Consider the following 13586-nt stretch of genomic DNA (forward strand, 5'->3'; position numbering starts at 1 on the left):
CCGATCTGATCACTCTTTTCTTCCCCAATTCTTTTGGTATAAAACTCTTTTCGTAAAATTGGAAAAAAAATTGCAAACATTTTACAAATACAATAGGGGGAAAACTCTAATAATGACAGCGTGGAGTTTTTGGGTATGCAAGAAAAAAAGACCGAAAGAAACTACTTGTCTCCGCCACCGAACATGCCCATCATGTCCTTGCCGGAACCCATCTGCTTCATGAGACTCTGCAGACCGCCCATTCCGCCAATTTGCTTGAGCATCTGAGGCGGTAGGACCTTGCTCATGTGCTGAGCGTTCATGTTTCTCGAGAGTGCACTCATGTCTCCATTCTTTGGGATCTTGAGTCCTTTCATCTTGCTCCATATCTTTGCTAGTCTCTTGTACTCTTCTAACATCTCCATCACTTCTCTTACTTGCCTCCCTGACCCTCTTGCTATTCGCATCATCCTTGACTCGTTAAACACCTTAGGGTTTGAGCTGTCCAGTTCTGCACATACACAAACCCATCCATCACTCTTTTATTACTTCCTACTGAAAAACTTTCTCAAATATGATATATATTGCTCTTACCTTCATTTGTCATAGAATCCATCATTGTCATGTATCGTTTAATCTTCGCCTGGCTTTCTTTCTCATGTCCTTTCGGCATCATTTCCGCACCAATTCCAGGCAGCATTGAGAAAACCTACACACAAGCATTATTTAAATATCAAACACCCGTACTAATTCGACCTAACTAATATTTGATAAGAGTTTCTGACCTCTTTGAGTGGGCCCATGTTCAGTATGTTCTGGAACTGGTCGTACATAATTCTCAGTGTAAAGTTACCCTGGGAGAGCTTTTCCAGAAGTTCAGGTTGTTGATCTTTAGGTACTACCTCTTGTAGCTTATCCACGAATCCAGACCAATCACCCATTCCTGTTGTACATATAACATTATCAAGATTCTGAGCAAACAACTCATTGGGAGGGAGCCTTCAATTACTCCTTCTGGTACTACTATAATCTTCAATCAATGTCATGAAAGTTACCTAAGAGACGGCTGACAAATGGTTTGACATCAAACACTTCAAACTCATCCATATGCTCTCCTGTTCCAATGAATATCACAGGACTTTTTGTAGCTGCAACACTAAGAAGGTGAAAATGGATCACATTTACTTGTCCAATTTAAAAACCCGCAAAATTTTCATACTGATATTTCGAGTACATAGACAACTCAGTAGTCAGTAGCTAAATAATACTTACGCGCTAAGAGCTCCACCACCCTTGGCATGGCCGTCCATCTTAGTAATAATCACAGCTCCAACAGCAACACTTTGCTTAAATGCTTGAGCTTGATCAAATGCAGCTTGACCAATACTGCTATCCATAACAAATATAACAAGATCTGGTTTCTGTAATGTGTAAAGACCATGATCATTAGTGTCTGTAGCATCAACTAGGAACAAACAAATACTTCAAAACAACAGAGCATACCGTTGCTTCAGCAACTTGACGCATTTCTTCAAAGAGGGAAGCTTCTTGTTTATGCCGACCACTGGTATCAACAATAATAAGATCGCAGTTTTCTTTCTTGAACCTGTCAACTCCCTCAACAGCAATTTTCACTGGATCGGATTCAGTGTAGCTGCAAAGAAACATAACTCGGCCTTAGCACATGCTGCTAATACAGTACATATTTTTCAATTCCCTACGTAAGTGTCAATGACAAACATCCAAAATTACAGGTAGAAAAGTCGCAGTAAATGCAAACGAAAACAGAAGATGACACAAGATCTCGAAAGATCTATTTAACTCTTTGAAAAAGATGTGGTATCCTTTGATAGAGTGGCACAAGTAATGAATTCCAAAACAGAGCGCAAGAAAGAGAAAAAATAAAAAATAAAAATAAAAAGGAAACAGAGAGCTAGAGAAGTATGACAACTGACTGGATGATGGAAAAATAAACATATTAAGAAGTAACAGTAATCCATTTCAGAGAAGATTTTTGCAGCTACTGACCTAAACCAAACCTATTTCATAAATTTTGAACTTTGCATCTACAATTTCAAAGAAAAATCCATCCTTATATGGGAGCTAATAAAAATCCTTTTAAAATAGTAAGATATAACTCTTCATACATAGGAAACACAGTAAAGGGGTTGACTTGAGTACCTTCCATAAAATGGGATCTTAGCCTTAGTGGCATTCTGTTTCAGCTGATCGAAAGCACCGGCCCTGAAAGTATCCGCACAGACTAGAGCTGGTTTGTACCCTTTCTTCTGATGATAATAAGCATACTTGGTACAAGTTGTGGTCTTTCCAGCACCTAAACATAATCACAAGAAGTTGGGATTACATTAGAAACAAGTCAAACACAATTTGCACCCAAATAATTTTTAAAAAGACCTTACCTTGTAATCCGACAAACATAACTATACTAGGCTTGGCTTTTTTGGGAGCAAATGCAGGCTTTCCTGGATCCAACATCTTACATAGCTCACTGAAGATAGCCTGAGACAAGACAATACAAAAATCATGACCAATTGAATCACAATTGAATCAAATTCCAAAGATATAGACTTGGGGGTAAAGGAAATGAAACCTGCTCAATGATCCGGCGCTTGTTGTGGCCAGCTGCTAGATCTTCAAGATTAACGATCTTCTTGATATTGGTCTGCATCTCTTTGACAAGGGGAAAGGAAACATCGGACTGAAGAAGAGCACGAGTGATCTCGTTCAAACATTCATTCAAAGCCTTCTCATCGATAATTGTCACATTGCTCATCTGCTGTATCGCGCGGGTGATCCGCCCGCCTAGCTCCGCCAACACCATCTTCGCTGCTTTGAGAATTCAACAAAGATCAAACCAATTTTGGAAAAAAAAAAAACTTATCGGAGGATAAGAATCAGATTTGGGAATTAGGGTTTTGATCAGAGAGATCTTTGGTCGCGATTGAGATAGAAGAAGGTTGAAATTTTTGATTTGAGGATCTTAATTCCTAATTTTCTAAATCCCTTAACCGGTCCGGTTAGGAGACGAAGCAAACCAAAACGTATGGGCCTTACGAAGCTTAAAAGGCCCAATGGGTCATTAATATGTTTGGTAGGGAATTTTTAGTTATAGAAATGGTATGACTTCGTTGAATTATATATTTTGAATACGTTACCTTGTAGTGGAGAATATGTTTCATGTTTTTAACAATATTTCTAGTAGAAAACTAAGATTTAAAATTTTACAAATCGGTGTGGTAAACTGAAATTAAAGTGATATGTTTTCTTATAAAATAATTTCTAGTTTCTTTTTTTTTTCTCTGCAACCATATGACAATACTCAAATAGTATGGTGTCCTTTGTTAGAAAATAGTTTTAGATTATTGTTATTTCATTTTATTTTATTCTATTTTATTGTCGTTTTTACATTGATACGGTTATTAACAACGCTATCCATACATTTGGTGAACGTGACAAAAAGATTATTCAACATTTACAATCGTCGAATCTATGATCATATGTATAACCTTTTCGTAAAAATTGTATTTGGATATTCCAGCACGAAATAAAAATTGAAAGATAAAACTTTTTTTTGATATTAAATATTTGTTTTATATTGTCGTTATTTGGTGTATCTTTATTTTATTATCGTTTTCACATGATTGCATTTTTGAAAATAGTATCTATCATTTGGTTAGTGCCGACAAAATAATTATATTTCATTTACAATTGCTGAATCTATGATCATATGTAACTGTCCGTAAATATTGTGTTTGGATATGCCAACAAGAATTTAAAACCTAAAAGGAAAAATTTCTCTTTTCATATTTATTTTTTACATTAATTATCGTTATTTGATGTGTCTTTAGTTTATTGTCGTTTTCACATGAATGCGCTTTTGAAACTAGATATGGCCAATGCGACAAGAAAATTGTACTAAATTTAAGAATCATCTAATGTACAATCATTTGTAACTTTCCGTTAAAATTGCATTTGGATAATTCAACAAGAAAATTTAAACATTTTAGGGAACACTTTCCCTTTAACATTAATATTATTTTACATTTTCTTTATTTGATGTGTCTTTATTTTATTGTCGTTTTTACATGAATGGTTTTTCGATAATATTATCTATCAAATATAGTTTTGGTAAACCCGACAAAAGATTTATGCGTCGTAAGTAACTTTTAATTCCGTCGAAATCATTTGGATATTTATAATAGAATTTAAAATTAAAAAGGAACTCTTGTCGTTTTTTGAAGTTTTTAACAAATATATTAGGTTTTTTATTAGCTTAGCTATTGCTTGGTCTTTTCTTGCTATTATATTATCTTCTTCTTCTTTTTTCCTCAAATATTCACCCAACAATAATCTCCTTGTTTGTATTGTTTGATCTATATATTGTGGAAAGTAAAGGAAAAAGAAAAAGAAATTAAATATTGAACAGAAATATAATAGAAAATATAAATTACGTACAGTACATATTTTGTTTTTTAATTAACCCATAACAAAAATGCTTTAATATTCAATATGCAGCTTGCAAGTGTAATGTTCTTGGATACTTGGAAAAATAAATAAATCATTAGTAGATGAACATACATAAATAAAATGTATATCTAGTAAATTAATATGTATTACTTTTTTTTGTTAAAAATATGTGTCACTTTAATTTTTAAAACTTTTATGAATTTAGAGTTTGAATATTCAATTTATTAAGTAACATTGCTTTTCAAAGATCCAAAAATTACACGAGTACAAGAGTGATATAAGGAATTAGATAACATGTGTCACTCCAATTCCGAAATATTAATTATTTATTTGTATGTTTATAACTGTCATAAAATGGTCAGATATAAAGAATATCAGTTTCTTCACACAAAAAAACAACAACAATAAAAAACAAATTTGAAGAGAAATGTTACAATGCATTAATTAACAATGCAGTATATACCATTTGATTGCACTTTTATATAAAAATTGACACTACATTTTAATGGTTAATTTATCATTTAGGTAAAGCTAATTTCAATATACGTGTCTATTATTAAATATTAGTATTTAGTAGTTTAAAATCTATAGTATATCTGAAAGAAATAATAATAACATGCTGAGAATTTTCGACACATGTCATAATCTTATCAAATTATACCAACAAAATTTTATCATCTTAAGCAATTTTTAGTATAATATTTTATCACATACCAAAAACTGATATATTAGTCAAATGAATCATCAATTTAAATTTAATCCAGTGAATAAAGCAAAACAGAAATATATGACACAATACAATATCTCTGCCAATTCACCACACAAAGTAACCACGTGGATCATAGTTCAGGGTAACGTTTATATATGGTTACGTTTTTTTAACCTAATGTGTTTTAAAATTGTGCTGATCTGTGATATAAGTTCTAACCCAAGTCTTTGTTGATGTGTATCACTTTAATGTGTAGCTCCAAAAAAGCTAATATAATCTTGCACTCTTTAATACCATTCACCATTTGCTTACAGATGGTGGAAATATATAAAAAAGATTCCTTAATTTCATCGTTTTGATATATTGTTTGAAATATATCCATTTTCAAAAAGTAAAATTTCTTTCATTGATACATATCTCAAATTCTACTAATATACTCATATATAAATACCACCAAGACACCATCGAAATCAAGAACTCACACAGCAATCATAACTGTTATAAACACACCAGAGAGAATCTTACAAACACTTTAAACACAAAGAGAGAGAGATATGGAGACCGTAGTGGTGATTGTGGGAGCTGGACCAGCCGGTTTAGCTACATCGGTTTGTCTAAGCCAGCACTCGATCCCGAACGTGATTCTCGAGAAAGAAGACATCTATGCGTCTCTTTGGAAGAAACGAGCCTACGATCGTCTCAAGCTCCACTTGGCCAAAGAGTTTTGCCAGCTACCTTTCATGCCACACGGCCGCGACGTTCCGACCTTTATGTCCAAAGATCTCTTCGTCAACTACCTCGACGCTTACGTTGCTCGCTTCGACATAAACCCTAGGTACAACCGTACCGTGAAGCTCTCAACGTTCGATGAGTCCAAAAACAAGTGGAGGGTCGAGGCGGAAAACACGATGACCGGAGATACCGAGGTGTACTGGTCGGAGTTTCTGGTGGTTGCGACCGGGGAGAACGGAGATGGGAATATCCCTATGGTGGAAGGGATTGAGACTTTCCCTGGAGAGATTGTGCACTCGAGTGGGTACAAATCCGGTCGTGACTTCGAAGGTAAAAATGTTCTTGTGGTCGGAGGTGGGAACTCCGGTATGGAGATTAGTTTTGATCTTTGCAACTTCGGAGCTAAGACGACCGTTCTCATTAGAACTCCGGTAAGTAATTAATGTTGGTTTTGTCTTTTAATTATTGCATGTCTTGCATGTGTGGTTGTGGTTTATAATTTTTCCGAATTTATAATTACTAATATCCCTTTACGATAATTAATTTCTTGATTGGTCGTCAATTCTTAGACAGAAAACATCATATGGGATTTCGATATATATATATATATATATATATATGTATATATTTTGAATTTAATTTGTGTTGAGTTTATAACGTAATTTGTGCATTCGAACATTAAATATATGTATGTATACATATATTAGGTTTCATTTCTTCTATCTTAGGGTTTCATTTCATTTCTTCTATCTTTAAATCATTGCAGAGACACGTGGTGAGTAAAGAAGTGATACACTTGGGGATGTCACTTATGAAGTATGCTCCGGTAAAGGTTGTGGACACAGTGGTGACGACTCTAGCGAATCTTGTGTACGGAGACCTCTCAAAGTACGGACTCTTCCAACCAAAAGAAGGTCCTTTCGCAACCAAACTCTTTACCGGAAAAGCTCCTGTCATTGATGTCGGAACTGTCAAAAAGATCCGCGATGGCGAGATTCAGGTACCTTATAGACTTTTTTGTCCATCAAATTCATCTTTACAAAATTTCTTACTTAATAATATAATCTAGTGTATAGAAAATATCAGTCTATTTTTCATTTTTTTGTCAAACAGTGTCAGTCTTTTAAAATTTGGTTTTATATGAAAACGGTTACGTTAAAGTTGTTCCTTTTTGATTATTATATTTTTTTCATATCAAACCTATAGTTTCCTACCGATTTCACACAAATTAATGAAGGTAAAATTCATAAGAATTTATTATTAGATTTTTGAGTAAAACATAAGAATTTAGTATTTTATTTTTTGAGTAAAACATAAGAATTTATTATGTATCGTTTTCTTCCATATTTTTCATTGTTCAAAGCTTCTTGATTACTTATTTATTATGATAAATCTTAAATTTGATGAAATGAAAACATTATTAACTAACTAATAAATAATGCAATATTTTTAGGTTATCAATGGTGGGATTGGAAGCATCAAAGGGAAGACCTTGACGTTCGAAAATGGACATGAACAAGATTTCGATGCAATTGTGTTTGCTACTGGTTACAAAAGTTCTGTCTGCAATTGGTTAGAGGTATATTATAACATAAGTACCCCCAAAACTCTCTACCTAAACAAAATAAAACCCATTGAAATAAATATGATAATAATGTGTTTCTTTGTGAAATAATACACAGGACTATGGGTACGTGATGAAGGAGGATGGGTTCCCTAAAGCACCCATGCCGAAGCACTGGAAAGGAGAGAAGAATATTTACTGTGCTGGATTTTCAAGAAAGGGAATCGCCGGAGCTGCCGAGGATGCTGTGTCCGTCGCCGACGATATCAGCTCTGTCTTGGCTACCAAAAAAGCATGATGCTGTATTCGAGAACATAATAAGACTTGGTAAGAAGATGAAAAAGAAGAAAACAGAAGTAACAAGCATAAAATATTGTATTATATATATTGTTGCTTTGGTTTATATAGTATATTCTGGATGTTTAATCATGTCTTTGGTTTAATTAATGGTTTATTTGTATTCTCTCGTTTTGTAAATATTTTCGAAATTCGGAATGTAATATTACTTATATTGTCTAATCGAGTTTGTTATCGGCCGGGCATGCATCAAAATGGTTAAATCCTCCGTCTAATTAAAATGTTTAAGAGTGATCTCTAAGAAAAAAAATCCTGCGGGAAACTATAAAGAATGCGACACTTTTTTGAATTTGGAAGTGTTTTTCATAACCAAAATTCTACTTTATTCATTTTCTCCATCACATTCTCATTATGATATACTATTTTCACTTATTCATGAAGTATATATACTTCTCTACCTTTTAATATTTGCGTTACTAATTTTTTTAATTCATATTTTACATAAGTAATAGTCTAATAGCTATGTGTTAGCAAGAGTTATTGAACACAAAGTAAGTTTTATTAGTAAATAAGAAGCTCTCAACGTTCAATGAGTCCAACAACAAGTGGAGGGTCGAGTCGGATAACAAGGTGACCGGAGAAACCGAGGTGTATTGGTTGGAGTTTCTTGAGGTTACGACTAGGGAGAATGGAGATGGGAATTTTCCGATGGTGAACGGGATTGATACTTTCCCGGCCGGACAGATTGTGCACTCGAGTGCGTACAAGTCCCGTCATGATTTCAAAGGATATGATCTTGTGGTCGGAGGTGGAAACTCCGGTATGGAGATTAGTTTTGAACTTTTGATCTTTGCAACTTCGGAGCTAACACGACTGTTCTCATTAGAACTGGTAAGTAATTAATGTTGGTTTTGTCTTTTAATCGTATCTTTGTATACATGAAAGTTAATGATACACACTTGTCATGCATGTGTGGTTGTGGTATAGATTTGTTTTCGAATTTAAAAGTACTGACACATCCCTTAAACGATAGCGTAAATGACATCTCTCCTTAAGGTGTATTAAATTTTTAAAATTAGATGTATTTTATTTTTATATAACTTTTATAAAAAAAAATATCACGCTAGTGTGAATGGTGAAGTAAATATTTTTTTTGATAAAGAAACTTATATGGGAAAAAAAGATTTGTCGACTACAAAATCCTAGGTATTATTATAGGATCTGGCTCATCCTCCCACCAATCTAGGTCTTGATTCTTGCGGGTGACATCTACCTTCTACGAGTTAAATTTAGGGTTTCGTCAGGAGGCGCCATGAAACGCGAGGACGAGGATGAGAAAGAGACAAAACCAAGTGAGTTGCTAGATTCGCTTCCTATTGAACTAAAGATGGATATACTAACTAGATTGCCTGCCAAGTCTCTTATGAAGTTCCGATACGTGTCAAAGATGTGGTCTTCCTTCATCCGTAGCCAAGAGTTAATTAACTCTTTCTCCTCTAAGTCCTCAACGCAAACCCGGTTTATACTCGCTTTGAGTAATGATGGAAACTTCTCTGAGCCTGAGGGGAACCTTTCCTTCTACTTCTCATTCTCAGACGATGCAGAGGAGTCTTCTTGTTTGGTACCCAACTTGGAGATGGCAATGCCAGTGATTTCTAATCACATCTCAGGGTCTTGCACTTCTGTCCATGGAATTCTCGCTGTTATACATAGTTTTCAGCTCATTTTATGTAACCCTAGCACAGAGCAAGTCATTAAGTTAACCCCTGGCTATGCCGGTTTTGTGGGATACGATCCCATTAATGATCAACACAAAGTATTATCCTTGCTAAATCAATTTAGTGATGATCCTGTAGAGCACAAGGTGTTAACACTTGGAGTAGGTGGAGGATGGAGACGAATTCAAGGTCTCAATCAGTTTTATACTGCAGTGTCAATGGGAGTATGCATTAATGGGTTTGTGTTCTATGGTGCTTATAGCCCAACCCCACCTTCGAATCCAGGTATTGTGTGTTTTGATGTTAGATTTGAGAGGCTAAGCTATATCAAAGCACCTGAGATTCTTGTTCACTATGGGAATGCATCAATATTTATTGAATACAAAGGGAAGCTAGCATCCATTGTGAGAGACCCTTTTGGTTATTTCAACGAGTTTGATTTATGGATACTAGAGGACGTTGAAAGACATAACTGGTCAAAGCAAACATGTGTGTTTCCTTTCTCTGTGTGGGATTCTTTAGGGGTTATGAAGATGTGTATTCCAGGTACCAACAAGGCTGATGAGATCATTATGGCACCAAAGTCACTGTCACACAAAGTTCAACCCTTTTACATTTTCTACTACAATGTTGAAACAAGAAACATCAGAAGAGTTAGGCTCCTAGGAATTGGAGACAATGAAGAGTTTCGGACTTGCTATGAACTCAATTATCGATCTAATGTCAATATTGCAACTCATCACTTCGAGAGTATTGCCTTTTTACAAGGATCCTCCTATCATATGAGAGAATCGAAAACTCTTTTGGTTTTCTTTTATATTCAACAAACAAGCTACTTTTGTTATTCTATGACTTTTTGCTTATACTGTATGTGTTTTGTTTTGTTTATAAGCTAAGTCTGTTTTATCAATTCATCTTTTTTTTTTATCAACAACAAAAATGATAGAATCTCAAGTCTATGATGACCATTTTTGTGTTGTGCTGGACACAAAGGCGTATGAGGAAGGACTCCAACGCGTGGAACTTTATTTGAGTTCAAGATTGTTGAAAGGCGAAAAAGCAGGTAGGGAACTCTATGTTACCAAACTGTTACCAACTTATGATAATGGGCCTCAAACAAAATGAGCCCAACAAGGAACTTGAGACAAATCTGAGCCCACGTGTTAGCTTAAACCAAAGTAAACCGAACAAATTCGCCTTCTTCTTGTAGTAGTTATTGAAGTCGGCCAAAAGTCAAAAACTCAATGCGAAACACCAAAAAGGTCAAAGCTTAAACCAACTAAACCGAAATTGTCATATGCGCGTAAATCATTGACCGAACAACTTCAAAATCAAACGAACGGACGGTCACGATTGTCCGATCAGCATCGTCTGAGTCCTTAACGCCGGCTGGATCACAAAAACAAAAATTCAACAACTCCATCTCTTGTGCTCACCACGCTCCATTCCCTCAAATTCGAGTCTCCCTTTGACTGTTCACTTCAATTTTTACCAGTCTCAGATCTCGACGATGGCTACACAAATCTCTCAGCTTGCTTCTTTCTCATCCACCAATCGTCAATTTCTTCACTTCCATAGCCCATCTTTGAAGCTTCGTCCCCAGGTAAACTTTTAGATATCGCCAAAAAGACATATTTTTTGTCATCTCGGTCTGGTTGCGTTTATGCCCCCAATACTCTTTCCTGGTTTCTGTAATAAAATTATGAACTTGATTCGATTTTTTGTGGCCGTACTCAGACATTAGCTTTTGGTCTTCTTCTTTGGCTGATATCGTAGGAAATGTTATATGATTTACCTTGTGTAATAAAATCATTTCCTTTTTTTTTTTGTTTTTTCTTACAATTTCTGATTATTCGAGTATTGTATAGCTTGAAGTAATCATGTCTGACTTCTTTTGTTGTTTCTTTTGTGCTAAGAATCTCACCTATAGAGCTCATTTGTGTCACCACTAGTGGCTAATTCGCTTAAAATGGTGCAGTCTTTTGTAGTTAGAAGCGTTGATGGGAATAGCTCAGAAACACCAGCGTCTCTTAGCTATACAGCTGAGGTTCCTAAGCCTATTGTTGAGAATACATCCACACCTTTTTCCACAGTGGATGAAACTGCTACCAATAAAGACATTATTACAGAGCCAGTAGAGGCTACACAACCAATTAGAGCAGCAAAGATCCACGACTTCTGTTTTGGCATTCCTTATGGTACCTACTACCTTGTCAGGGTAACTCGTTTGTGTTAATTCTGCTTCACTAATGATTTATTTTTATTAGGTGGTCTCGTTATGAGTGGAGGGCTTCTTGGGTTTGCGTTTTCACGAAATCTTACAAGTCTAAGTACTGGTGTCCTCTATGGTGGTGGCCTTCTTGCCCTTAGTACATTGAGCTTAAAGATTTGGCGACAGGGAAAATCTAGTTTTCCTTATATACTAGGACAAGCAGGTAATCTTCATTTACTGTCGACACTCTAAAAGAACATTTAACTGGTGGTTCTAATCACTAAATTATATCTTTACTTCCATTTCATCAAGTAATTGCTGGTATCTTACACTTGATAAGTGGATTTATGAATATCCATATAATTATACTGTGTAATACTACAAGTGGTCATCTGTGAACCAAGAGCACATGAATGTCTATCAAAATGTTTCTGTTATCCATAAAGCTTTTGTGCTTACTCATTCATCGAACCCCTGTTTGTTATTGCAGTGCTGTCAGCTGTCGTCTTCTGGAAGAACTTCACAGCTTATTCTATGGTATTTTATCATCTTTTTGATCATGCTGATTGTTTATTTTTGCTTGCTTGACTTCTCACCTTTTTAATGTTGTACTTTTGCAGACTAAGAAGCTGATTCCTTCCGGGCTTTTTGCTTTCGTCAGGTATTTTTTTTTTTTTTTGTGATCCACAATATACTGATGATGATCTTTAGTGGGTTCATGTAACAGTGTGTTCATGTCTTTTTCACTGCAGTGCTTGCATGTTGTGTTTCTATTCATATGTGGTGCTCTCTGGAGGAAACCCACCTCCAAAGAAATTGAAACCATCTGCTAGTCCTTCATACTGAAGGGACTTCTCCTAGGTTAGATTTTAAAAAACGGAGATCTTCTCTCTATTAATGACTCTGGTATGTTGGGTTCCTGGTGTAATTTTATACTTTTACGAGTTGATATACTTTTTTGTGACTTGTTCTTACCAGTGTCATCAAGTTTTGTTTTTCCTACTTGTGCTGTTGTGAGCCTATGATTGTCTATACTCTTAAGCTAAGTGTCATATTCTAAAGTTTTATTCTTACTTGTGACATGTTATAATTTAATCTTAAGCGAATCATATATACTCAATCCAAGGCACAAGTGAGTTTTATCAAGGAGAGGTTTCAACAGCAAAATTTTGATTAGCGAGTAGCTTGTGCATGCGTGTGTGTTCCAAGAACTGATTCAATAACTTGTAAGTCCGTCCTGATAAGCCTTTTGGTGTGGTTTATCAACTGCTCATGCCTGCATAAAGCGGAAACGAGAATAGATTGTAGAAATTTCAGACACAAAGGATTAGGATACAAATGATGTAATAGATCCAAGTATGCTTACACGTTGGGCTGATTAGGCTCCATGATTACACTTCCTGATTCAGAATCAATCTTGGCATCAAGCTTTGAGGTACGGATTAGGTTCACAATCCATCTTTAGGCCTCCTCATAGTTCAGGTTCAGTATTTCAGCAAGTACCCTCCTGACAAGGCCATAATAGACACGATTTGAATACAAAGTTAAAACCACAAGACTGCAACAGTTCATCTCTCAGTGGTACTGTTGAAAAGTTTCCATCCTCAACTCGCTTGCCAAGGAATGGGTCATTCACAATGACCTACATCATAGACGGTGATGCAAGGTATAAAGAAGAGATGCAAATAATATAAGAGGTTTAAACTTACTTGTCTTTGGTGAAAAAGATCTATACTCGCGTCTATGGTGATCCCAAAGGTCACAAGCTAGACGAAGTTTAAAATACAAACCTTTCAGTCAAATAATCTCTTTGAGACAGGTTAATCTCTTCAATATTTATAAATTCGCTCCTTGTACTTCTTATAATTTATTTTTTTCCCCCACAAG

The 13586-nt window shown here is 35.3% G+C and overlaps 4 protein-coding genes across 4 annotated transcripts; 3 read left to right on the forward strand and 1 right to left on the reverse strand.

Moving 5' to 3' along the window:
- Window positions 1–31: 31 nt before the first annotated feature.
- Window positions 32–2944, reverse strand: LOC17897130 (signal recognition particle 54 kDa protein 3). The gene is made up of 9 exons (XM_006307262.2): window positions 2591–2944; window positions 2400–2499; window positions 2161–2314; window positions 1483–1633; window positions 1252–1400; window positions 1035–1135; window positions 765–922; window positions 574–688; window positions 32–490 (listed from the first exon to the last, which is right to left on the reverse strand). The coding sequence occupies exons 1-9, from the start codon at window positions 2819–2821 to the stop codon at window positions 162–164; spliced, it is 1488 nt and encodes a 495-aa protein (XP_006307324.1). The 5' UTR covers window positions 2822–2944; the 3' UTR covers window positions 32–161.
- Window positions 2945–5541: 2597 nt separating this feature from the next.
- On the forward strand, window positions 5542–7855 carry LOC17900166 (probable indole-3-pyruvate monooxygenase YUCCA10). Its single transcript, XM_006304848.2, has 4 exons — window positions 5542–6339; window positions 6675–6908; window positions 7362–7487; window positions 7591–7855. The coding sequence occupies exons 1-4, from the start codon at window positions 5731–5733 to the stop codon at window positions 7768–7770; spliced, it is 1149 nt and encodes a 382-aa protein (XP_006304910.1). The 5' UTR covers window positions 5542–5730; the 3' UTR covers window positions 7771–7855.
- Window positions 7856–8246: 391 nt separating this feature from the next.
- On the forward strand, window positions 8247–10383 carry LOC17898987 (F-box protein At1g30790). Its single transcript, XM_006306493.2, has 2 exons — window positions 8247–8660; window positions 9063–10383. The coding sequence occupies exon 2, from the start codon at window positions 9082–9084 to the stop codon at window positions 10381–10383; it is 1302 nt and encodes a 433-aa protein (XP_006306555.2). The 5' UTR covers window positions 8247–8660; window positions 9063–9081.
- Window positions 10384–10834: 451 nt separating this feature from the next.
- LOC17900527 (protein FATTY ACID EXPORT 1, chloroplastic) lies at window positions 10835–12774 on the forward strand. Its single transcript, XM_006305524.2, has 6 exons — window positions 10835–11090; window positions 11466–11685; window positions 11755–11922; window positions 12190–12236; window positions 12320–12360; window positions 12452–12774. The coding sequence occupies exons 1-6, from the start codon at window positions 10998–11000 to the stop codon at window positions 12543–12545; spliced, it is 663 nt and encodes a 220-aa protein (XP_006305586.1). The 5' UTR covers window positions 10835–10997; the 3' UTR covers window positions 12546–12774.
- Window positions 12775–13586: the final 812 nt, after the last annotated feature.

Source organism: Capsella rubella, unplaced genomic scaffold, assembly GCF_000375325.1.
Source record: "Capsella rubella cultivar Monte Gargano unplaced genomic scaffold, Caprub1_0 scaffold_1, whole genome shotgun sequence".
Lineage (NCBI taxonomy): Eukaryota > Viridiplantae > Streptophyta > Magnoliopsida > Brassicales > Brassicaceae > Capsella > Capsella rubella.

Bases quoted from the DNA above. Each gene is read 5' to 3' on its own strand.
- LOC17898987 (XM_006306493.2), top strand. From the start codon at position 9,082: ATGAAACGCGAGGACGAGGATGAGAAAGAGACAAAACCAAGTGAGTTG.
- LOC17897130 (XM_006307262.2), bottom strand. From the start codon at position 2,821: ATGGTGTTGGCGGAGCTAGGCGGGCGGATCACCCGCGCGATACAGCAG. The intron at 1,634-2,160 runs GTACTCAAGTCA...GTTTCTTTGCAG, and splicing joins AAGATCCCATTTTATGGAAG to CTACACTGAATCCGATCCAG. The intron at 491-573 runs GTAAGAGCAATA...GTGTATGTGCAG, and splicing joins GGATTCTATGACAAATGAAG to AACTGGACAGCTCAAACCCT.
- LOC17900166 (XM_006304848.2), top strand. From the start codon at position 5,731: ATGGAGACCGTAGTGGTGATTGTGGGAGCTGGACCAGCCGGTTTAGCT. The intron at 6,909-7,361 runs GTACCTTATAGA...CAATATTTTTAG, and splicing joins TCCGCGATGGCGAGATTCAG to GTTATCAATGGTGGGATTGG. The intron at 7,488-7,590 runs GTATATTATAAC...AATAATACACAG, and splicing joins CTGTCTGCAATTGGTTAGAG to GACTATGGGTACGTGATGAA.
- LOC17900527 (XM_006305524.2), top strand. From the start codon at position 10,998: ATGGCTACACAAATCTCTCAGCTTGCTTCTTTCTCATCCACCAATCGT. The intron at 11,923-12,189 runs GTAATCTTCATT...TTGTTATTGCAG, and splicing joins TTATATACTAGGACAAGCAG to TGCTGTCAGCTGTCGTCTTC. The intron at 12,361-12,451 runs GTATTTTTTTTT...TTTTCACTGCAG, and splicing joins GGGCTTTTTGCTTTCGTCAG to TGCTTGCATGTTGTGTTTCT.